This window comes from Pituophis catenifer, unplaced genomic scaffold (assembly GCF_029215685.1).
Source record: "Pituophis catenifer annectens isolate HBS135680 unplaced genomic scaffold, rPitCat1.0.hap2 SCAF_8, whole genome shotgun sequence".
Lineage (NCBI taxonomy): Eukaryota > Metazoa > Chordata > Lepidosauria > Squamata > Colubridae > Pituophis > Pituophis catenifer.
In genome coordinates this window covers 16,515,867-16,542,013 of record NW_027256888.1, presented here as the reverse complement: position 1 = coordinate 16,542,013, position 26,147 = coordinate 16,515,867, and the positions used below count along the sequence as shown (strand labels likewise).

At 40.2% G+C, this 26,147-nt stretch overlaps 1 protein-coding gene across 1 annotated transcript in view; it reads left to right on the top strand.

The window, feature by feature from the left end:
* Positions 1 to 397: 397 nt before the first annotated feature.
* Positions 398 to 26,147, top strand: part of CPE (carboxypeptidase E) — a 53,877-nt gene continuing 28,127 nt past the window's right edge. Inside the window, exon 1 of the mRNA XM_070948104.1 lies at positions 398 to 806. Coding sequence (XP_070804205.1) covers positions 488 to 806 — 319 coding nt within the window. The 5' untranslated portion in view covers positions 398 to 487. The remainder of the gene's footprint in view (positions 807 to 26,147) is intronic.

Below are 26,147 nucleotides of genomic sequence, written 5' to 3'. Positions count from 1 at the left end.
TGGGTGGACTTCAACTCCCAGAATCCCCCAGCCAGCGCTGCTGGCTGGGGGATTCTGGGAGTTGAAGTCCACCCATCTTCAAGCTACCAAGGTTAAGAAACACCGGTATAGCGGGTGGGCCTCGTTCAAGCCCGAAGAGCAACCTCCCGGCGAGTGACGCTCTCAGGGCTTCCACGCGGCTCCTTCGCTCAACACCAGCGTGGCAGGACGTCACCCAGCCTCCCCCTACGTGGAATAGTGGTACATCCTGCGTCTCCCCTTCAGCTGCGGAGCGAGTCGTACGGGCTGCAGGGCTTAGCGCATCGGACTCTGCCTCCCCTTTTTTTCCTGAATGGAGCAGGTTTAGCTTAGCGAGGACGGCGAGCCCGAGTTGAGCTTGGCGTGGCTAACGGGGGACGCCGGAGAGGAGAGGCGGCTGGTTGATCCCGGCAGAAGGAAGGCGCCGTCCTCCTTTTTTTTCCCCCTCTCCCTGCCCTGCAGTCGAGCCATGGCCGGGCGAGGTCGGCTTTGGGCGCTGGCGTTGGCGCTCTGCGCCTTGCCGGGCAGCCTCTGCCTACAGGAGACCGAACCGGACGAAGCTGAAGCGCCGGCGGCTCTGGGCGGAGGGGCGAACCGGCGGCGGCGCCTGAGCCAAGAGGACGGCATCTCCTTCGAGTATCACCGCTACCCGGAGCTGCGGGAAGCGCTGGTGTCGGTGTGGCTGCAGTGCCCGTCCATCAGTCGGATCTACACCGTGGGCCGGAGCTTCGAAGGCAGGGAGTTGCTGGTCATCGAGATCTCGGACAACCCTGGCGAGCACGAAGCTGGTAAGGCGGGAGGGGCATCTGGGACCGAACCGCCCGGCTAAGCAAGGTACCACCTGGGCGGCAGCGAGGAACTGATGCTGTAATCCCCGCGGCTGCCGGTTGAGAGGGAAAGAGGGATTGTGAAAGGGGCGAACCGGCGGCGGCGCCTGAGCCAAGAGGAGTGTGAAAGGGGGAGAGCGGGATTTCTTCCCTTCTCTCTTCTCCTGGGATCCTTTCTCCGGGGGCAGGTTTTTTTTTTTTTTTACAATATCCCTGAATCAATTTCAGGATCTGTTTTGGGCGCTGGGAACTTCAGTAGGAAGAACCCGTTCAGCTGTCTCATGATGCCCGCCGCTGCCGTCATCATCCTAACGTTGGCTGCAAGAATATATTACTATTTATTTATTTATTTATTTATTTATTTATTTATTTATTTATTTATTTATTTATTTATTTATTTATTTATTTATTTATTTATTTATTTTGATTTATATGCCGCCCTTCTCCGGAGACTCAAGGCGGCTTACAATGCGTTTGTTATATAATGTTATATTGATATTGTTTCCTGCTTGCTTATTTGTACCCTATGACTATCGTTAAGTGTTGTACCTTATGATTCTTGATGAACGTATCTTTTCTTTTATGTACACCGAGAGCGTATGTACCAAAGACAAATTCCTTGTGTGTCCAATCACACTTGACCAATAAAAAATTCTATTCTATTCTATATTTTTGGTGCTCTTGACAACATACAGGTAGTCCTCGACTTACGACCTCAATGCAGCCCAATCTTTTTCTGTGGTTGAGCAAAAGGTTTGTTAAGTGAGTTTTACTCCATTTAGCGACCTTGCTTGCCCCCCTGTTGTTAAGTGAATCACTGCAGCTATGGGGAGAGAGTAATACGGTTGGCTTAAGTCAGGTGTGGCCCTTTTACAACCTGTGGATTTCAACTCCCAGAATTCCTGAGACAGCCAAGCTGGCTCAAGAATTCTGGGACCTGAAGTTCACAGGTCATAAAGGGGCCATATTTGCCCACCCCTGGCTTAAGTGAATCTGGTTTTCCCATGGACTTTTGTTTGTTGCAGAAGGGGATCACATGACCCTGGGACACTGCGACCGTCATAAATATGAATCAGTTGCCAAGGGTCTGAATTTTGATCAGGATGCTACAACGGTCGTAAGTGTGAAAAACAACCATAAGCCACTTTTTTCCCCCCATGCTGTTATAACTTTAAACAATCACTAAATGAACTGTTGTAAGTCAAGGATTACCTGCGTATGTCTTGCTGACAGAACATGGAGGGGTTTAAGATGAGGGTTTAATTTAGAATAGTGCTGCCTTTCATTTACCAAATCTAATGAATGGAATGGATAGGTAGCCTTGCGTTTCTCTGGGTTTGTTTGTTTGTTTTTTTCCTTTTCAGAAGGAAAACAAAATATTAAAGGTGGAATGCCTTTCATAGAGGTAGCGCTCATGCCCTTCCCCAACCTGGAGGAGTCTATTTGACTTGGCCTGCAACTTCTAAGATTCTCACTCAAAATGGCCAAAGGGAAATTCTGGGAGTTGCAGTCTTGACTCAGTTGGAATGAGGCTGCAAACCAGATAGTGGAAATGTTAAGCAAAGATGGCAGATTATGAATACAGGACATCATTTGGATCCTTCATAAGTCAGCAGGTTCATGTAAAACATCGTCTAAAATGACACATAGTACATTATCCATATGGTGTTGACAGTAGTTAATTTCAGGAATGACTTTTTGTTTAGGTCAGTCTAGCTTAGATTTGGTCATAGGATAGCAAATAGTGCTTAATATGAACGCTAACAATTGCAAAATATAAGTTCAAGCAAAACATGAGAACATAAAGTCAATTCAGTAAAAATACATCTACAAAACAAAGGGAAGAAATAAGCAAGCCCGCTAAGTCAAATCTATTTTACAAATAAGTCTAAAATATTTCCACTTCTCCTTCAACCTTATTAGATTTCTAAGTGTTGATTGCTTAGAATCTGTTGGCATCCTGATGTGATTAATATATACTATTTTGGTCCTCTTGATATAAAATGCATTATGCCTTGTGTTAGTTTTAAAATGACTACTGGCTACCTCTACTTTTAGCTATGGAGCATTTTTATGAAGGAGAAGGAAAGAAAGGTAGACTACCTTTCTGAGCTGGTAAATGCTTAAATTCCGACTGTTATTATATTTGTTTAAAGTGAATAACACTGTCCTATGTAACCCTGTTCTAATATGGCAATTAACTTCAATGGAGCTTATTTCCCACTAATCTATATATATAAAAGCGAAATAATCACTCTCACATCATCACAAAATCTCCAGAACCGTAAAGCCTACAAACTTGAAATTTGCCACATATGTTCCTCTTGGCTTCTAGGTGCTCACTAAGAAAGGATTTTTCAAAATGACCATCAGAGCATTAGTATTTCCTATTTTATCATGTATAAACATCTAAATATGTAGTAGGAGTGATATAATGCAAATAGGGCATTTCTTGCAATCTCTTTTTATTCTTGTTAAATAATTGGTATTTTCTAAAAGTAGCACATGAAACTGAGAATCAATATTGCAGCTGGATTAGATTCATTAAGGGCATGAGAGCTTCTGATAAATTGAATAGGACTGGAGCTCCTAATTCTGGAACTCCAGAATTAGAACAGAGAAGGTTTGCATGCCCCGAGGGAAAACTGAAAATTGATTCCTCATTGTTTTACCATGATCCTAAATATTTGCTCGGTTTAAATTTACAGCGGGTCCAGAATTGTAAATAAAGATTGTAAGAGATGAATTAGCTCATCTTTTGGCGCTGCCAAATGCTTTGCAGAAAATGATTATAATGGATATAGTATAATGACATTAATACAATTCAGTCAACGTAACTTTGAATAAGATGCAGAACTGCAATCTCGGTCTCTCAAACTACTGTACAAAGCATACCTCTCACCAATTTTGACTATTAGAAAGGTCCAATACTTATTTTCTTGGGAATAAATCCAATTGAATTTAAGTTACTAAATAATATATATAATCATGCTGTCAGGTTTCAATTTCTTTTCTTCAGAAATCCCTGATTCATTGTGATTTTCAAGAATGTGCATTTTTGAGCCAGCTAGTTTTTAGATGATAGTAGAACGTAACCTTTTTTTTTTACCTTTTAAATGTTTTTATAGTTCTTAAAGCTGGTTTAATTTGTCACTATAGCTTGCCCAGAATTAAAGGTAGTTAAAAGTAAGGCACCATTCTTCTAGGACTGTGATGATGAACCTATGGCACATGTGCCCGAGGTGGCACGCAAAGCCATCTTTCCAGGCACGCGAGCTGTCACCCAACTCACCTGCAGGTGCGCATGTGTGCGTGCCCCCAGCTAGTGTTCAGGCCTCCTGTGTGCCTATGCGCAATTCAGGGGGACCCAGTTGGTCTTTGGAGCTCTTCTGCACATGCACGCGCATTTGCACAAGCATGCAAGAGTACTTCGAGACCGACTTCTGCCACCAATAGCCTCCCACCGACCAGTCCGCTCCCACAGAGAGGGCCTCCTCCGGGTGCCATCAGCCAAGTTATGTCGGCTGGCGACACCCAGGGGGAGGGCCTTCTCTGTGGGAGCCCCAGCCCTGTGGAATGAACTGCCCCCCGAAATACGAAAGATTTCCGACCTCCGGGTGTTTCGCTGCGCTCTGAAGACCCTGTTGTTCCGCCAGGCAGGGCTATTAACATAACGTTTTAAATTGGGGTATTTTAAATTTCTGGGATTTTAATTGGAGCCTAATTATTTAATGATTTTAAATTTTAAATTGTTGTCGTGTTTTTTGTGTTTTTAAATAGGCTGTACACCGCCCTGAGTCCTTCGGGAGAAGGGCGGTATAGAAATAAAATTATTTATTTATTTATTTATTATTTACTTGTATGCAGCGCATGCATCCGCAGATAGCATGCATTGTGTGTGCAAAAACCACACACGTGCAGATGGTGCAATTGCGCATGCAGTGCATGGGGGAGCCGCATGAAAGTTGCACACATGTGCAGATGGTGTGGTTGTGCATGCAGTGCATGGGGGCACACACAAAAGCCATGCGCATGCGCAGATGGTGTGGTTGTGCACGCAGTGCATGGGGAGGAGCCACGCATTAGCGCAGATGGCATGCGCGCACACAAAGCGCGTATCTGTTTGGCACTTGGTGAGTAAAAGGTTCACCACCACTGTTCTAGAAGATCCATATTTGGATACTGAAGACGTCTAGGTGGGTGATTGGAATAAAGTATGGTCATGATGTATATTGAATATATGAGGATATTGGGATAAAGATCTATGTAGGAGATTAGATAAATAATGAAGTTGTTCCCCTTGCCTCTCCCCATCTTATTTAAAAGATAAAGATTCCTTTCATAATTTCTTAAAATTATTTGGGTAATGTGAGAAAAATGGGAGATTGGGACTTACATTTAGTTGTCACAATCCTACCAAACATCTTGGATTTATATGATGGGAGTTCCCAAGCATTAGATCCATGGATAATTGCCTTCTCTTCACATAACACAATGCTGGTAGTCCACGACTTATGTCCATAATTCAGCCTAAAGTTCCGTTGCTAAGTAAGGCACGTGTTAAGCGAGTCATGCCTCATTTTACAACTTTTTTGCCAATGTTGTGAAGCAAATCACTACAACGGTTAAATGGATCATGTGGTCGTTGTGCCAATCTGGCTTCCCCCATTGGCTGCTTGTCAAAATGTTGGGAAGATTATAAATGGTGATTACGTGACTCTGGGACAGTGAAACTGTCACAAATACATGCCAGTTGCCAAGAGCTTGAATTTTGATCATGTGACTGTGGAGATGCTACAGTGGTTGTGTGAAAACAGGTCATCCCTTTTTTCACCCTCCTGTGCCTTTGAACCATCAGTAAATGAATGGTTATAAGTCACAGACTACTTCTAAACTATTACTATGTTGCTACAGAAGAAATTAAGAATCAACAAATTAAGAAATTGCCAGGCACAATACTTTTGACACAACTTCTGATGCCTGAAGCAATTCATGCATGAATGAGGATACGCATGTTACGGTTTTAAGAAAAATATTATATTCCAGAATAATTCAGCATATTTCACAGCAGCCTTTCTCAACCTTTTTATCCCAGAGGAGTTCTTGAAATGATTTTAAGGTTTCAGGGAACCTCTGCATCAAAATCATTAAAAAAAATTAAAAACTTTACAATATAATCCATTTCTATCCTACATATGTAATCCATGTTTTATAGTGTTTACAACAATAGCAAAGCTTCAGGCCAGCAGCTGAATTGTGGCACATGAAAATTCCAGCCATTGCCTAATATACAAAGTTTAAAAAGTGGTGTTTATCGTGGAACTTAAGCTTTAGAATTTATTTGGTTTGATTTCTGATAGATTTGGGAAAAAAAATTTGTGTTGAAAGGTTGAAATTTTAGTAAAAACTAAAGATTTAAAGATTTTAGCATATAGCTTTAATGTTACTTTTTAGTTTTATATTATAAAATTTACCTTTCCCCCCCCACTTTGGAATGGCAGCATGTAATTGCACAAATAAATAGATATTGCTGTCACTGACCAGAGAATATTGAGCTATATATACTGCTGCCTGGAATAATCCCTTCTTACATTTTATGTACTACTTACTTAACTTAATCTAAAGGAGGTTAAGGTCAGTTTGGGGAACTTGATTTCTCTAGAGATGATTTAGTTAGTTTGGTTAACTGTAGATGTTTTCTGTTTGTTCTAGCTAAGCATTTGTAACATCTTGTTATCACAATAATGACATCCTGTCATAAAGCTATATGTTTAAGCTGTTCAATAAATGAGGACTTTGCAAGACACTGATAACATTGAGTGGTAATAGACTGAGTCAGCTTTTCAAGTTATATATAATACAAATGTATTCCATTCTTGGATTTATTTCAGGAAGCTAGATTTTACAGCCAACTGATTTATGTGCTTAACAATCCTGAAAGCTTAGTAATTGCAAATTGATACTGCCCTGGCTCTTATCTTTCATCGATTCCATTTCACTGAGCTTGAATGCTGTTTCTAAAATATTCTATCCTATTGATGAATTTGGAGGCTTGGGGAAGATTAATTTTTTTCTACTAAAAGTGTCAAAGCTTCTATGCCATATAAATGCCCCTTCTGTGAATTTCACTTTAAAACTAGCTTGAACTTTGAGGGGTTCATTTAAAAAAAAAAGATTGACACATGCATGCAGTGTAGGAGAAGGGGTGGCAGAACCTGAGGTTGGAGTCAAAGAAGAATCAACCTAGAGTCAGGGGTGAAATCCAGCAGGTTCTAACGGGTTCTGGAGAACCGGTAGTGGAAATTTTGAGTAGTTCGGAGAACCGGCAAATACCACCTCTGGCTGGCCCCAGAGTGGGGAGGGAAGGGAGATTTTTTAAAAAAATTTGATTTATATGCCACCCTTTCTCCGGAGACTCAGGGCGGCTTACAATGTGTTAAGCAATTTTGAAGTATCCTTCCCATGGAGTGGGGTGGGAATGGAGATTTTGCAATATCCTTTGCCTGCCACGCCCACCAAACCACGCCCACAGAACTGGTAGGGAAAAACTTTGGATTTCACCCCTGATAGAGTCTTTACGTAGCCGCAAACAGAATAAATCCAACTCCTCTTGAATTTCTTTGATCCTTATCTAGCGCCAAGATAGTGCTAACTGTTAGTTGGGTAAATTCCAGTGCAGCAGCATGTTTCTGCATCAGTTTACTTGGATGCCATGTGTCCTGATTTTTTGTGCCTGGCCTAAAGTGATATTTGGCAATGGAAGAATGGAATTCTGGAGTGGGCTATTCAATAAAGGAACAAGTTTATGAAGAAAGAAGAACGGCATGCTACCTGAGTCAGATAAGAAAAGCAAGAGACATTAGAAGAAAGATTAAACCACAGAAGCTAGTAATCTTTGTGTTTTAGTATTCTGCTGTTTTAGTATACAAGTCTTAAATAATAGAGCACACCACTCCAATGCATTCTACATAAGGTTAGGGTTAGGGTTTTGTCCTGATTTTTGTTTGTGAATGTCACACGATATAATGGCTCTTATTCCTGGTACAGCAATATGGTTGCAAAAATATCTAGAAAGGAGGGGGAAAAGTCCTTTCTATACAGTATGCGTTCCTCTTTAACAAGGATTGCTTGTTATCATTATCATTATATATCATTTTATATATATATCCTTTGGAAATTATAAAAATTGTAGCCCTGCATGCAGAAATTTTAATAAGTGATTTAAAATAAACAACACTGTCAGCTGTCTGGAAATAAAAGGAGCTTATTTCAAAAGAGAGAAGAATAGAAGAAAAAAGAAAGTTACACTACTGGCAAAATTCATAGTCAGTCTAAATTTATAAAACTGAATAGAGTCCTAAGGGGCAGAGGATGTATGTAATAGGATGGCCTCAGAAAGAACATATTTGGTTTCAAAATATTAGATTCAGTCTGGGAACAAAGTAACATTTCTTGGACTGTGAAAACAACCTGTCATTGACAGTTTCCCCAACAGGGTTAAAACTATCCCTTTTCATTAAACTAACATAAAATTAAACAATTCCATACTTGGATAAAAAAATTCTGGCCCATTCGGTTTAAAAAAATCAACTTTAATTTTGGCTGCGTGCTTGAAAATGGAACAGAAAATCTATATGTATGTTCAGGTTTCACTGCATGATGGCAACTTTCAAGTATTTTAGGAGGCCTTGTCAAAGTGACTCAATTAAGACATCACATCTTTTTTCACCCGGCTGCTTTGAAGAGATGCTGTTTCTTACAGGTTTCAGAGCACTTCTTTCAATCGTTTTTAAAGCATTCACAATTCTAGTATGTTCCTATTTATTTATTATATTTCTATACCGCCTTTCTCCCGTAGGACTCAAGGCGGTGTACAGTCAAGAAAAATATAGACACACAAACATCATAAAATTGCTAATTAAAATTGTTACTTAGTTTGGTCAATTAAATAAAACCCAGAATTAGATAACATTTAAAAAATCATTTGCATGTTTGTATGTTTAGCCCTGCCTGTTGGAACATCAGGGTCTTGAGGGCACAGCGGAAAGCACGGAGATCAGGGATATTCCGTATCTCCGGGGGCAGTTCATTCCAAAGGGTTGGAGCCCCCACAGAGAAGGCCCTCCCCCTGGGAGTCGCCAGTCGACATAATTTGACTGACGGTACCCTGAGTAGTCCCTCCCTGTGAGAACGAACTGGTCGGTGGGAGGCTATTGGTGGCAAAAGACGGTCTCGTAGGTACCCAGGTCCTAAGCCATGGAGCGCTTTAAAGGTGATAACTAACACCTTGAATCGCACCCGGAAGACCACCGGGAGCCAGTGCAGCTCGCGTAGGAGAGGTGTTACATGGGCGTAATGAGCTGCGCCCATAATCACCCGCGCGGCTACGTTCTGGACCAGTTGGAGCCTCCGGGTGCTTTTCAAGGGGAGCCCCATGTAGAGAGCATTACAGTAGTCCATACGGGAGGTAACTAGGGCATGAGTGACCGTGCGCAAGGCGTCCCGATCCAGAAAGGGACGCAACTGGCGGATCAGGCGAACCTGATAAAAGGCACCCCTGGCCACGGCCGTCAAATGATCTTCTAAAGATAACCGTGAATCCAGGAGGACACCCAAGTTGCGGGCCCTCTCTGTGGGGAGCAAGATCTCATCCCCTATTGTCAGTGATGGTACCAGCTGACTATACCGGGACGCCGGAAGCCACAGCCACTCGGTCTTGGAGGGGTTGAGTCTGAGCTTGAAGGCTTAACTTGTACGATCTTGGGCTGTGAATAAATAACTTACGATTACTTTAGTAGTGTGTTTCACTTACCTTCGCTACTGGTTCGGAACTGTGAGCGTGCACAGCGCTTCTGCGCATGCACAGAGTATCCATGATGACATTTGGGCGGGTGGGCAGAGTCTCCCACCACCGCCGTTACCAGTTTGCCTGAACCGGGGCGAACCGGTAGAAACCCACCACTGGATTACTTCCAAAAAGCTGCAAGAAGTGGCCAGAACGCTTTGATGATGCAACATTGACATGGTACAGATTTTAGTACTATTACCTTTTCCTTTTATTGACTAAATGTAACAAACAATACACCTTGAATAGAATCGGCGGATATTTTTCAGAGAGAAATGAGCACATGTGGCTTTCATGGACAGTTCCGATCTCTTGAATCCATCTATTCTGTCCTCATCCCAAATTGGAGATGACAAATTGAAAACCCGGAGAACTGTTTGACATAGAAGTTGCTATGGTTACAGAATTAGCAGGCTGAAGTGGCTTCTGTTTTCCTGCAGCTAGCACAACTTGCTTGTTTGACTAACATTAGAATGCTGTCCTCCTGCTGCTTTTATATGCCAAGACCATCTGGCATAGGCATTATTTAAAGGTACAGCTCTGTTCTGAAGAGAACCGAGCAGCTTGCTTCTGTTTATTATCAATTATGTTGACCTAATTAATCATTTTTTTAAAAGAAGGGTATGATACATTAAACCATTCTTTCTCAACTGGATTCTGGAACATTCTAGGGCTCTCCAAGAGGTTACAAGGAGTTCCCTGAGACCTGCAAATTATTTCAAGGGTTCCTCCAGACCCCCCAAAAAAGTTGAGATTCTCATTCATCCAGATCATGATTGTTCCCAAAGGTGCTTTTTCAAAAGGCCGTTGGCTGGACCTTCTTGTTTTTCCTTGAAGATGTTTTGCTTCTCAACCAAGAAGCTTTTCCAGTTCTGACTGAATGATGGAGAATGGAAGGATTTATATTCCTTGCAGTCATCTGGTCGGTTTTTTTAAAAATTGAAGATGATTAAGGTATAATTGTACTACTGAGTATTTGCCCTTCATGAACCAAGATGGCTGCTATAATATTTTTCTCTTGCATATGTGCATTCTAGGGGTCTCCAACCTTGGCAACTTTAAGCCTGGCAGACTTCAACTCCCAGAATTCCACAGCCAGCTTTGCTGGGAGTTGAAGTCCGCCAGGCTTAAAGTTGCCAAGGTTGGAGACCCCTACTCTAGAGTACCCTTTGTTTGAAAATGTATTCAGAGATGAACTGTTTCACTGAGCATTCAGAAGATTATTTTGCTGGATGCCTTTGCATTTTAATATGGGATGGGTTAAGGGGTGAAATCCAGCAGGTTCTGACAGGTTCTGGAGAACCGGTAACAAAAATTTTGAGCAGTTCGGAGAACTGGTAGCAGAAATTTTGAGTAGTTTGAAGAACTGGCAAACACCACCTCTGGCTGGTCCCAGAGTGGGGTGGGAATGGAGATTTTGCAATATCCTTCCCCCCAGGAGTGGGGACGGAATGGGGATTTTGCAGTATCCTTCCCCTGCCACGCCCACCAAGCTACACTATGCCCACCAAGCTACGTTCACAGAACCAGTAGTAAAAAAATTGGATTTCACCACTGGATGGGTTATCCTTTTATCTGTATGGACTCTATTATTCTTTAGTTCTGATTTACACTTATATCTTTTCAATTTCCATTGTGCATTTTCTCTGTTACAATTTATGCTGTAGTATTTCATTATTCTAAAGAATGTAGAATGAGGGAAATAGTTCCAGCAAAAGCCCATTCTAAGCAAAACCAGATCCCATCAGATTATGGAAAGAAATGTACTTTTAAAGCCAAATACTATGACCAAAAAAAAAACTTACATTAGGTGATTTTCATGAGGTTACTCTGAGTGTAAAACAACAGAGAATTCAACCATTGAACTGAATCTAAGCCAACTTAAATTCAGTTCTTAATTATGTAGTATAATAGGAATGCCTCCTCCTCTTTTTACTTTTTTTTTTTTTTACTATGTTTTATGCTACAGATTTTTTCCTTTGTTGTTCAAGTACTTTCTGTAGGGTAAAGTCATTTATGCGTTAATAGGACAATTTCCTAGTGAAATTGGAAACCTTGAAACTTTTTATCTAGTTTATTAACCCAAAGATTTCAGGACCATCAACTTAAAGCTTCACTTTTAGTGCCAGGTAAATTATTTTGCAACATGACAAATAGTTGACTTGATATTTCTAAAGTAGTGATAGCCATATTCATCTTTGGTCACTATTGTATATTAATTACAATATTATTATATCATTCTGTACTTATAGCCTGCTGCTTATTTCCAGGAGACAAGTATTAAATGGGTGATAAAAAATATAAACACTAGGAATTAAAAGATACAATAATTTTTTTTGACAAGGTGATATATGTACGTATAAAAAAATCCTACAGATTTGGGAGGTGGTTTTTCTTAATATGTCTCTGTTTTGTGAAACCACTTGGGCTTAAAGTGTGTTGCCTGGAGAACAGAGCTTAGGGATCTTCTGTAAACAAAGAGCTAAGCCATATTCCCAAAGAGCTATTGTAGTTACCATTCAGGAAATATTAAATGAGCCTTTGCTTTTGGTGCCAGATTTAGCCATGTAATATGTAGCTTAGGGGAAGCATAGCCTGTAGAATAAATGAGATTGGTCTTCTGCCATATTCCATGCTTTGCTTTTTTTGTCTTAATACTGACACCATTGTCTTAATACTAGAAAATATCCCTTGGAAAGAGACAAATTCCTATCATTTCAATCAATCCTCATCATTTTAACCTATTGAATATTTTGTTTTTAAGAGAAGCCTCAAGAAATTCTGCACGGTACTTGTCAAGACTTATAAGCAAGGACAGAAAAAGATAATTTCGCATCAAAAGGTTTAAAAGGAAGGCAGTGTCAAAAAATGCACATATGGAAGAGGACAACACATAACAATTCTAGGAATGCTGGCTTCTAGAAAACTAGAGCCATCCCTATAAGACCAAACAGTTTATGTACCTATAAATAGTATCTATAAACCATATAGGTTTTACTTACAGTAAGCCCAGAGGAGCTTAAAGTGGCTTAGATTGGGTTCTCTCTTCATTTCATCCTCCTACCCCCGCAAAACCATGTTGGGAGATTGATTGGGCTGAGAAAGACTGTGTCTTCCCATTACTTGTCAACCACACATTGAGTAGTGATTGGGGCGGAACATGATGAATTTAACATTCTATTAAACTAGTATGCAATTAGAAAAGCTCAGTAAATCTTAGGTATTATCAGGTGGCATAAAGTTCTATGAGGACACATATTCCTGTCTATTAGAGCATATGTTTAGAAACAGTCACCACCACAACAAAATACTAATGTAAAGAAAAACTACCCTATTTATAATCCTAGATATTTTCATATTTCTAATAAGACTGGAAGCAGCTCTGGTCTGAAACTTCTGTTTCGCCTGATAACAAAGAGCTAAATAAATAAATTATATATAAAGAACACTGTATCTAGCATTAAAGAGGATTTTTAATTCATCCTGAGGTTTCAGTAAACTAATTATTTAACTATAATTAGTTAATTTATGCCATTTAGTTAATTTGGTACATAATTGATTTGCATACAGGTAATACCAATAATTCAGATGCAGAAAAAAACAAGTTTCGTTTTGAGGTTTCCATTCATAGGCCAAAGAATGCATGGTGCCACTTTACAGATGATATATTATAATCTTTAAATTGTAATTCTAAAAAAAAACCAATTACTGTATTTTTCGGAGTACAAGATGCACTTCCCCCCCTAAAAGTGGATGGAAATGTCTGTGTGTCTTATACATCGAATGTTGCTGAAACCCCGCCCACCCGCTGCCCCCCACCCTTTGGCTGTTTTTGGCCTTTTAGTGTCGCGTTTTCAGCCGGTTCCAGGTGGCAGGGATCACAACACCCTGCCATTTGGAACCGGCCAAAAATGTGACGTGCGGAGGCCAAAAACAAAGCATGCGGAGGCCAAAAACACAATGCGGGGAGGCAAAAAATGTGACACACAGAGGCGACGATGGGCTGTGGCGATCCCCGCAGCCTGGAACAGCTGATTGACGGTATTTCAGAAGGCCAGTCCAATTTCCAATCAGCTACTTGTGCTGAATCAGGCTGCGATAACATGCTGAAGCTGACCAGGCTGTTTGCTATTTGCTGAGAGGACGCTAGCCAGATGAATATCGATGGTTGCTGGTAGGCAGAGACAGATTTTTTTTTCTTGTTTTCCTCCCCAAAATCTAATGTGCACCTTATACTCCGTAGCATCTCATACTCTGAAAAATATGGTAAGTATAATTGGGAACAGTCTATAGGTGACAGCACATAGTCATTTTGACAGCCCATAAATGCTAAGTAAACATAATTAATGAATAGATGGGAGAACATCAGGAAACCTCAAGGTTGTAGGGTAGACTGAGAAGACTGAAAAATACCCTAGAAGAAGATATTTTCCAAGAAAGCTACTTTGATGTTTTAAGATTAAAACATTTTAAAAGAGATCAAGATCCCAACTATGACATTAGTTTTAGGGGCTGAAAGAGATTTCAGATTTGTTTTTCTTAAACTAGCTTCCCATGTCTTTTTTAAAAAATGAGGAAATAGCCATTTTCTGTTCAGGTTTCCTGATCTGATTGTCACTGAACCATTTATCTATAATTGGGATATTGCAGAGCTATTTCTACTGTACTTTTAAGTGTACCCCCTCTTTGAAATTTATCTGAATTACAAAATTCCAGAGGAAACATTTATATCTTATTACAGTGATACCTTGGTACTCAACTGCTTGCTCATCGTTTGTTTGGTACACAACATACAAACTAGAACTTGTCGGTGTTGGCTGCCTTGTGATTCGCTACGTTATTCCTTATGGGAAAAATTTGTTTGGTACTCATAGTTTTTGGTAGTCATCATGCCTCCCGCAACCAATTAACAATGAATACCGAGGCACCACTGTATACCAATAGTCATCTTCATGGAAATGAAATAGGGATGAGACTATTAGAACATAAGAATGGTAGAAATATAGAAAATACAATACAAAGTGGTATGACTATTGCTGATTGAGGATGAAGAAATGAATGTTATAATATAAATATTTGAAAATAATTTTTATGAAAAGAGATTAATGAGGATTATACTACAAAGATACTTATTAGATTGGTAATATGAGAAATCAGATAACTAGTAAGTAATGAATATGGTGAGGAAGCACAAAAGACTTGTAACCGACCGACACACTGCAATTGTATGGATGATGGATTTATGTTTTATGTTTTGTTTTAAAATAAAAAAAATTCTTTCAAAAAAAAAAGTCATCTTACACGATAAAAGATTTATGCCAACAATTTCAAAGAATTGTGTGTAATGTTGCCTTTTCAAAAACTATGCCACAATATGATCAATTCTAAGCCTATTTCTAAACGAGAAAAAAGTTTTTAAAACATTATTCTACATACACATCTACAACAAAAACTTAGCAAAACCAATCTTGTAATTTGTTTTCCTGCTCAGTTTTTATATCTTTTATCTACTTCTTATTTCAAAAACTGGATATTGAGAAAGTAGGATACTAATAGCAATAAAACAGAGACTCTCCTTTGTGATTAAAACAACCCAGCTTTATACATTTGCAATACGTCTTTGGTGGAAAACGTACTTTTTGAAACTATAAGTGAAGTTGCCATTTTATTTTGTTTATTACATTGTACCTGAACGTAGCAGTGCTTTTCTCCCAAATATTAGATTGTGAACATTAGGAAACTGATTGATTAGGAAACTTCTATACCAGTGATGGGGAACCTTTTCCGGACCGAGTGCCCAAAGTATGTGTGTGGGTGCCTGAATGCACTTGCGTGCACCTAAACCTCCAAAATGCAATGTGTGAGCGGGCCCCGCACATGCGCATGTGCCCCCATACATACCCCACCCTGTGCATACTCGTGCGGCCCCTGCGCATGCACCCTGCACTTGCTCACACAGCCCCCCTGCATGCACTATGCCCCCATGCATGCATGGCAGAGACCCGAAGACCAGCTGGCCGGTGGGAGGCACACGCATGTGCAGTGGAACTGAACTGGGACGACAGCTCGCGTGCCATCAGAGAGGGCACTGCATGCTGCCTCTGGCATGCATGCCATAGTTTCGCCATCATGGTTCTATACCATTTCAGTCACAATAAATTCTAACTAACATAAAGGAATGAGCCCTGAAGTTTTATCTCAAAGGACATGGATGTGTTAAAGAAAAGAAGAATAAAAAATGTGGCTTCTATGTGAGAGGCAGAAAAACAAGGAAACAAACCAAAACACAGTGGCCTTTTTTATTGCAGTAGCCCAACATCTCTTCATCTAAGCATGGTCTTCAACAGGACTGTTTCCTGCAATAACACTTTAAGCATTGCAGCTTTGCAAAATTACCTGGAGATTTCAGGAAATCCTTGGTGCTGTTGCTTGTAAACTCCTGTTGGGGCCAGAAGAAACATATTACATGGAATATTGTCCTAAGAACAATTCTACTGCATTCCAGCTTTTAGGATCTGGCCTAAAGTGTGTAGACTGATTGCTTCTGTTTATTGTAATTTTAATTTCTAACCAGCTGTCTATTAACTGATTTATGCTGCTAAGAATGTGCTGGATACCTGCAAGTTTGTTTAATATTGGTTGCTTTGTTAGGCAAATCATTGATTACTGGAGTTTCACCCTTTATTACAAACTGCTACCAACCAACAAATATGATGTCTAGTTTAATGAAAAGAAGGAATAGGAGAGACCTGATAGCAGTGTTCCAATATCTCAGGGGCTGCCATAAACAAGAGGGAGTGAAGCTATTCTTCAAAGCAGCTGAGGGTAGGACAAGAAGCAATGGGTGGAAACTAATCCAGGAGAGAAGCAACCTAGAACTAAGGAGAGATTTCCTGACAGTTAGAACAATTAATCAGTGGAACAACTTGCCTCCAGAAGTTGTGAATGCTCCAACACTGGAAGTTTTTAGGAAGATGTTGGATAACTATTTGTCTGAAGTGGTGTAGGGTTTCCTGCCTGGGCAGGGGTTGGACTAGAAGACCTCCAAGGTCCCTTCCAACTCTGTTATTCTATTCTATTCTATTCTATTCTATTCTATTCTATTCTATTCTATTCTATTCTATTCTATTCTATTCTATTCTATTCTAGTTGCGGTTGCTACAAAGCACTTTTGACTACATAGAGGTACTTAAGATGAGGCAAAATCAAGCATATTTCCATCATCCAGAAGTTGAACAACTATGATAAACTTCCAGTAATGGGACATAAACAAGCCTAGCTTGTATAAACAGCTTTTATTCCAAAATAAATGTGATTCAGTTGGAATAAAACCTGCTTACATGCAGTTTAAAAAGCTTTCTAGGCAACTGATTCATTTGGTTAAAATAGCTTTTTAAACTGCATGTATGTAGGTTTTATTCCAATTGAATCACATTTACGTTGGAATAAAACCTGATGTATAGGCGAGTCTTGTTTATGTCTCATTACTGGAAGTCATTCATAGTTGTTCAACTCCTTGTTCAATTTACAATAAACTTCCACCAATTTATTCTAGAAAATAAACTCCATAGTGTATGTTTCTTTCAGCATATGCTACTTCCATATGTGTATACATGCAGATGTGATAATGGAGAAAAAGGCACAATCACCTATGCAAGCATACTACCCACCATCAATGCCCAGGCACATACAAGCATATATTGTAACTCAGGGGTCTCCATATTTAGAACGTTGGCTGGGGAATTCTGGGATTTGAAGTCCACAAGTCTCAAAGTCATGTTTGGAGACCCCTGCTATAGATAATAGTGTCATGGCCATTGCTTTTATTGCTTTTGAATACAAACTAGCTTTTGGGTCGTATGTCTTCAGATACTATCTTTCTTAGATGTGAGACATTTGTTTTCAAAATGGGAAATGTTGATGTTCCATCTTTAACTTATTCATTTTATGATCAATTCTTTTGTTCTATATGGCAAAGAGTGTGTCCCTCGTTTATGCTGGGACCTTTTTGTATTGTTCTTTATTTTAGTAGAAGAAGAGAACATTAAATTTGAATTTAAATTATAAATGAAGCAGTGCATGACATAAGATTGCTCTGCTAGATCAGGCCAAGACCAATTTTGTCAAGGATTGTGTTTTTCACAGTGGCCAACCAGATATCCTTAAAATCTTATAAGCAGGAAAGGGGGAGATAAACTGTCTCTAGTCACTATTTCCATGGAAATAGCAAGCTGCTGCCAACCAAGAGGTCATATTGAGTCCTAACACTAATAGCTCTTTATAGACTTGTCCCTTTCATTTATCCAACATCTGTGAAAGGTATCTAAGGTAGTGGTACAGGGGTGGGCTTCAAACATTTTATCAAGGAGTTCTCTGCCCGGTTGCTGGATGGGCGTGGACATGGTGGGCATGGCCTAGTTGGCTTCCTGCACCACGGTGGGGGTGCATTTTTACCCTCCCCGGGCTCCAGAGGCTTTCCTCGAGCCGTTCGGGATGGCGAAAACAGCCTCCCCAGGCTCCGGAGGCCCTCTGGAGGCTGGAAACGGCCCCCTTTCTGGCCTTCCCAAATTTTCGATAGGCCCGTTTTTCGCCCTCCCCAAGCCTCTGTGGATGTCCTGCATCAAAAACAGGCCGTGTGGGGACTCCTGGTAGGGTGGGGCGGGGTGGGCAGGACCAGCAGGAGTGGGATTTGGGGGTTCTCTGAACTGCACAGAATCATAGTTAGAGGCTCTCCCGAACCCCTAGCAGGCCACCCCGTAGTGGTATTTTCCACAAACGTGGGGAAATTAATTTGACGTATTACTTGTATGCTGCGTGAAGCAGTATTCCTTTCGCCTCTTACAAAGACCCATGGCAAACCATAATACAGCCTGCAGCTTTGTTGTTTTACAAAGTCCCTGTCAGATTGGATCCAGGTCTTTAGAGTAGCAAGGACAACAGACACAGAATTTAGGTCCTCTGCCAAAAGTTCTTTATGAACTGCAGCCAGTAACGGGAAAGGGTCTGGATTTTTTCCTTCCAATATTTGCTCAATTGTATAGTAGTACCTTTGTTTACATTTTCTGTTCTATGTTTAACTTAATTCAGTTATCTCACTCCTCAAGTACTCACATTTATTAGCGGGAGGATGTTAGAAAATGCCATACCACTCCGGTTATTATGGCTGTTATTGGAACCATTCACTGTTCCCAAGATAATAACAGAAGATAACTGTGGATTGTGGATCTAAATATTGCGGTAGATTAATTGAAATTTGGAGGAAAAAAATGAAGGAATGTTCTTTGGTGGCTTAATTAATAACTGCAGAAACATCTGTTGTGTTCTCAAAATTATGCATGGAATTATGACACATCTGTGCACAAAGGAGAAAACTTTGTCCTTACATCACTATGTATAACACAAGTAAATCAATTGCATCATTTGCATCATGATACACAAGTCACCATAGCCTCTTCTAACCCACTGCAGAAGCCTGCGGATAGATGGAATCTATCTAACTAGCTGCGACGGCCTCCTGCAACCTCTGCCAGTGAAAACAGAGCTTGGGAGGGCCACCCGTTTTCGCTGGCAGAGGCACTGTGGGCCGGTCCTTCACTGTTTCCAGGGTGGCCCCGTAGGCCAGATCCAGCCCCCGGGCCTTGAGTTTCACACCTCTGCTGCAAATCATATAAACTGGTTCTGCCATTTCTTAAACAGAACCTTTGCATCTTTCCCTCTACAGCTATCAACATATTGGATTTTCCTGCAGTGTAAGCCTGCATGTTTTTTCCTTGAAAAATCATGCTAATTCAGGGATCCACATAGAAGGGGGGAGGGAGGGGAAAGAAGAGTGTTTTCTTCCTTCCACATATCTCCTCCCTGTTGCCAACACTTGTATGTCTTAATCAGGTCCAAACAATAGCAGCCTTTTTATCTGGCAGTCTAGCAACTGAAATGAAATATGGTCAGAAAAAGCCTCTTAGGAATGTAAGAACTGAATTCTCTGGAGAAATACTGTATGTTTTCATGATAATATCCAGATAAAAGCAAGTTGCTTGGGAACAATGTTTACAGCAACAGCTAGATTATGAGCTGTCCTTACAAAATGATGGGGGGAGTTCAAACGTTAAGCAAAATGACATATTGGAAAACGTTTGGTTGTCTTCCACCTCTCCTCACCCTACTTAGCTGTTCATCAGACTCAACAGTAAATCATAGTACCCTTGGCATGGTAAGAGCAACCAACATATGCATTAAAGGAACATCATTTTTCTTATATATTAGACGTGTAACAGGTGATATTCTGTGGAATTTCTACTCTCTCTTTTCCCCATTTTATAAAATTACAAAATGCAAAGTCAAAGATTTGTACTAATGATTAGAACTGATACTTACAAAGTGAAGGTTCCTGAAAAGAACCAATTTGCCTTTTGACTCATTCTAGACTTATTCTATCATTTTAATTCTGTTCTCTCCTGAAAGGCACTCAGGAAAGATTTGTACAGAATCCAGAAATAATAATAATAATAATAATAATAATAATAATAATAATAATAATAATAATAATAATAATAATAATAAGTACCGGGATTTGCAAATTGAAGTTGAGCGACTGTGGAAAAAGAAATCGTGTGTTGTCCCGATTGTAATTGGAGCCTTTGGAGCAATACCCAAAGGGCTACCCCGCTATTTAGAAATTCTAAATTTGCCGGACTTGAACATTTTGACTCTAAAAAAACCACCTTACTCGGAACAGCTTACATCCTCCGACGATACCTTAACAGTTCCTAGGTCCTTGGTTAGGACTCAAGCTGCTGAGCTATTAACCAGCCTCAAAGGCTATGAATCTCACTAAAGATTAAATAATAATAATAATAATAATAATAATAATAATAATAATAATAATAATAATAATAATAATAATTTCTCTGCAATAAGAAAGATGAGACAGTCGACCACCTGATCAGTGGATGCAGCAAAATTTCACAAACTGACTACCTTCAACGCCATGACCGTGTTGCTAAGATCATTCACTGGAAATTGTGCCAGAAGTTTGGATTTGAGTACAGCAAAAACCACTGGGAACATCAGGTTGAGAAAGTTTTAGAGAATGAGAAACTCAAGATCTTGTGGGATTTTAGGATTCAGACTGACAGGCACTTGGTCCACAATACACCTGACATAACAATAGTTGAAAAGAAAAAAAGTATGGTTCATTGACATTGCAATACCTGGTGATGCACGGATTGAAGATAAGCAGCAAGAAAAAATCACAAAGTACTGGGACTTGCAAATTGAAGTTGAGCGACTGTGGAAAAAGAAATCGTGTGTTGTCTCGATTGTAATTGGAGCCCTTGGAGCAATACCCAAAGGGCTACCCCACTATTTAGAAATTCTAAATTTGCCGGACTTGAACATTTTGACTCTACAAAAACCCACCTTACTTGGAACAGCTTACATCCTCCGACGATACCTTAACAGTTCCTAGGTCCTTGGTTAGGACTCGAGCTGCTGAGCTATTAACCAGCCTCAAAGGCTGTGAACCTCACTAAAGATTAAATAATAATAATAATAATAATAATAATAATAATAATAATAATAAATGAATGAGAAACTCAAGATCTTGTGGGACTTTAGGATTCAGACTGACAGGAACTTGGTCCACCACACACCTGACATAAAAATAGTTGAAAAGAAAAAAGTATGGTTCATTGACATTGCAATACCTGGTGATGCACGGATTGAAGATAAGCAGCAAGAAAAAATCACAAAGTATCGAGACTTGCAAATTGAGCGACTGTGGAAAAAGAAATCGTGTGTTGTCCCGATTGTAATTGGTAGCCCATTTTGACTCTACAAAAAAACCACCTTACTCGGAACAGCTTACATCGTCCGATGATACCTTAACAGTTCCTAGGTCCTTGGTTAGGACTCGAGCTGCTGAGCTATTAACCAGCCTCAAAGGCTGTGAATCTCACCAAAGATTAAATAATAATAATAATAATAATAATAATAATAATAATAATAATAATAATAATAATAATAAATGAATTGTGAATATTAGCAAAGCATGCAAAAGTCATGCGGTCTAGATATATCTCCTGTCTTCATATGAACAAATTCATTTACAATTTTTTTTCTTCAATAACTTTAAAAGTTTCTAAGCACAATCAATCAAAACAATTTAGTCTTTTTAGGGAAATAATATGTTTCAAGAAAAGTGCCCATTTGATGAACATTAGCAAAAATGCCAGAAAAACCAAACAAACAAAAGCCACAAGAATATAAGGAATATAATTCATTATATATTAACTCATAATTCAGCTTCCTTCAACTCAGTGTGGCTTCTTTATTAAAATCTTTTTTGCATACTTACTTTATTCTATACACTGATTATGTTTTCTAGCCTTGGGATAAGGTGGCTATGGAGTCTTAGTTGCTTTTCTGAGGTGTGACCACACCTTATTTTTATTGCTGTATTTTTGTGGGGAGGTACCCCATTATTAAGTCTAATCTCGTCAGATATGATCTGGAGTCATGCAGTCTCCAAATTTAATAACTAAACTGCCTTTTAATGAAACATCTGCAGAAAAAACACCAAGTTTGTAGAACACTAAGAACCCAAATTTAATTTAAGTCTCATTTTTCTCAGTGGGCCTGACTGTATATCTTGATGTTTAGAAATGTTAAGCATAAGCGAATCTGAGAATAAAACCCAGCTAGAATACATAGAATAAAAAATATAAGTGACATTAGAAACAGTAACAAAAATAAAGGAAACTAAACCAAAGCAATATTATAGATTTTTTTAAAAGCACTTTCCAAGTGGTACATAAAAAATACTATTAATTCATTCTTTTATAGAAATGATGAGAAAGTTTTTAAAAAACTGGTATTAGACATTTTTCACAATCTTCTGTCACATTATTTGACCAAATGACAGGAAACAATCATTTTAAGACAATGACTCCATATAAAGTATTTGATAAACCAGAATTAACTCTTTTTTTCTACATCAGCTGTTTTTTTTATTGCAATTGCAATATTTTACCACATAATTTCCAGGGAATTTTTAAAATTATTTATCAAAATAATAAGTTATCGATACAATACATTGAATATTTTTAGACCAACAGAAGATGCTTCTTCAAAAGTCTTTATTTTTCTATTGTTTTTCTTAAAACAGTTGCAGTAGATGACTCCACCTAGTTGACTCTAACTGATTGAGGAACTAAGCAAGCTCAGAGTGGTTAGTATTTAGATGCACAAGTGCCAGTGCTGTAGTCTAGAGCAGGGGTCTCAAACTAAGACCTGCGGGCCAGATCTGGCCCGTGGGGGGTTAGATCTGGCCCATGGGGCCGCCCTGGAAATAGCAAAGGACCGGCCCGTGTTGCCTCTGCTAGAGATAATGGAGCTAGGGAGGGCCACACGCAGCCTTCACAAGCTCCGTTTTCACTGGCAGAGGGTTGCAGGAGGCTGTTGCAACTGAAAATAGAACTTGGAAGCCCGTTTTCGCTGGCAGAGCGCTTGGGCCACCACAGGCGTCCCTGGCACAAGTAACATCAAGTTCCCCATGCCCACCCTGGCCACGCCCACTCCAGCCCCCCGAGGTCAAACACAACCCTGATGCATCCCTAAATGAAATCAAGTTTGACACCTCTGATTTACCGAGTCATGTGATATCATTCTTCTGGATGGTATTATTTGCAGAAAACATGCTATATCAGTTCAAAGATATAAAGACAAGTATGTTAAACGTTTTATTTTCCTTACTGATCCATTAATTCTGTACATAAAGGGAGCCCTGCTACCATCACCACTTTCCATTTTCATAAATATTGAAGTTTATGTCAGACTTCATCCAACAAAACAAGTTTGATTACATGATTTCACCCACTCTAGATTGTATGCCAGTTGTGTTGAAGCCTAGTTGAACATACTACCCATTGGCCACATCTTCAGAATAACTCTGACCCAGAACCATTTAGAGTATTCACATCGGCGCTAGATTTATTTGTTTATTGCATTTCTATCTTTCCAAGGAAGTCATGGTAGTGGTTTAGCTTTCATAATGTACAAAGCTATAAGGATGGTTTTGTTTTAAATAAACCAATGGAATAGCTTGCCTTCAGAAGTTGTGAGTGTTCCATCAATGAAGGCTTTCAAAAAGAGACTGGACAACCGTTTGTCTGAAATGATAGAGGGCACTTTTGGCTAACCTTTTTCTCGTCGTGTGCCAAAAACATGCCCCTACGCACGCGACAGTGCATATGTGTGTTGGCACCCATAATGCAATGCGTGCCCCCCCTGCACATGTGTGCATGACCCCCCCCAAGCTCCCCCCGCCCTATGCATGTGCATATGATCCTCACGCTCCCCGTATCCTCCGCGCATCCACACGTGACTCCCCATCCCCCGTTTTGGTCCTAGTCGGCCACCCTGCAGCCTCCTGGGCCCAAAAATGGGCCATGGGGGGCACACAGCACCCCCTGTGCTCTGCCCCCGCGCATGTATGCATGATTCTCAGCCTCCGCACATCCCGAAAATCAGCTGGCTGGCAGGAGGCATGCGCGCATGCATGGTGGAGCTGAGCTGGGTGATGGGTCACGTGCACGCAAAGAGGGCTCTGCATGCCAGCTGTGGCATGCGTGCCATAGGTTCGCCATCACGGATACAAGGATATAAGGTCTCCTGCTCGAGCAGGGGATTGGAATAGAAAACTTCTGAAGTCCCTTCCAACTCTTATTATTCTGTGTTCTATGTTTTAGCATATTGTATGAATCCAGCATTGTAATTTTTTTAATTAGTTTATTTTGTACATTTGTACAGCTACCCATCTTAAAGTAAGTGGCTTACCATCCCAAAATAAAACAATGTATACCACAATAGAAACAATAAAACCTAAACCAGAAAAATATGGTGCCACACATGAGACTTCACAGATGCAACTTAGTAGTTTCAAAAGTGCTTCCCCCCCGCTTCTTCCTTCAAAAGGCAACTGGACGTTTTTTCCTTGAAGAAGGAGAAGTTTCGCTCCTCATCCAGTCATGACCTGGATGACTGAGAATCTCCTTCTTCTTGTGCCATATCCATCATTGGATGTTGGCGATCATGTTGGCGATTCTATTTTTATCAACAGCCGCACGAAAAAGTGCTTTTGAGTTTTGCCCAAACCAATCCCTTAGGTTTTTTTTTTTTTTTATTTATTTATTTATTTCCAATTTCTATACCGCCCTTCTCCCTGAGGACTCAGGGCGGTGTACAGCCAGAACTAAAAACATACAATACAAATATTAAGAACAATTAAAAGATATATAAATTTGGCCGAATTAAAAGTCATTACCAATTAAAACAATTAAAAATTTCTTCTTAAGCCAGCCCGGCTTGTTGGAAAAAATGGGTTTTAAGGGCACGGCGGAAGGCACTGAGGTCTTGGATTCTCCTTATCTCTGGGGGCAACTGATTCCAGAGGGTAGGTGCCCCCACAGAGAAGGCCCTCCCCCTGGGGGTCACCAGCCTACACTGTTTGGCTGATGGCACCCCAAGGAGGCCCTCTCTGTGGGAGCGCACGGGTCGATGGGAGGTCGTCAGTGGCAGCAGGCGGTTTCGAAGATAGCTAGGCCCTATGCCATGGAGCGCTTTAAAGGTGATAACCATGTAGCCATGATGTTCTTCTTCTGCCTGGACCTCGTTTGCCTTCAATCTTTCCCTGAAGGATTAAGTGAAGGATGCCGTATTTTTCTGGGTGTCACATCACATGTCCAAAATATTCTAACTTTCTGTGAGATTCTCCACAGACATACAACTTAGTACTTTCTCATTCTGCTCTGATTTACTTTTTCTCCATGCCTGAGGGAAGAACCAGGTCTTAAGTGTTCCCATGAAGCCTAAAGGGTGGAGACCTGTTGGATCAGGGGAGGGAGGAAGATTAACTATGCTTAGAATAATATGGGAACTTGGCAGTGATTCTTCATCCCATTTCTCCTCACAGCAGTCCTTTTCCGTAGGTAAAGCAAAGAGTTAGTGACTGGGAAAATGTGAATGCATATATAACAAAGAGACAGGGGTGATGATAACTAGACATAGAGACCTGAGAGAAAAGTAAAGGAATTAATGCCATTTGTCCAGAACTCTTTGTCCTGAAGCTAATGTAGCAAAACTGAATAGAGTTGCTTCTCAACACGCAAAGACTTCTTCTCACATCGGATCTCCATTTAGCTGCTTCAAGGAACACAAAGGAAGAATGTACAGTCTGTACATAGATGCCACAGCATCTTTGTTTATTTAACTCTCATAAATAGGTGGAGAAATAAACATTTATTCGCAACATTCAGAATCCATCTCATGCTGTATTTGTTCTCCATGGAATCCAACTTTTTCTCTCTAGCACATAAAACAAAACAGGTCCTTCCCACTGGGGCACACTATGGATTGAACAAAAGAATAGCAGAGGTAACGAAGAGGAGAAGGTGGGACTT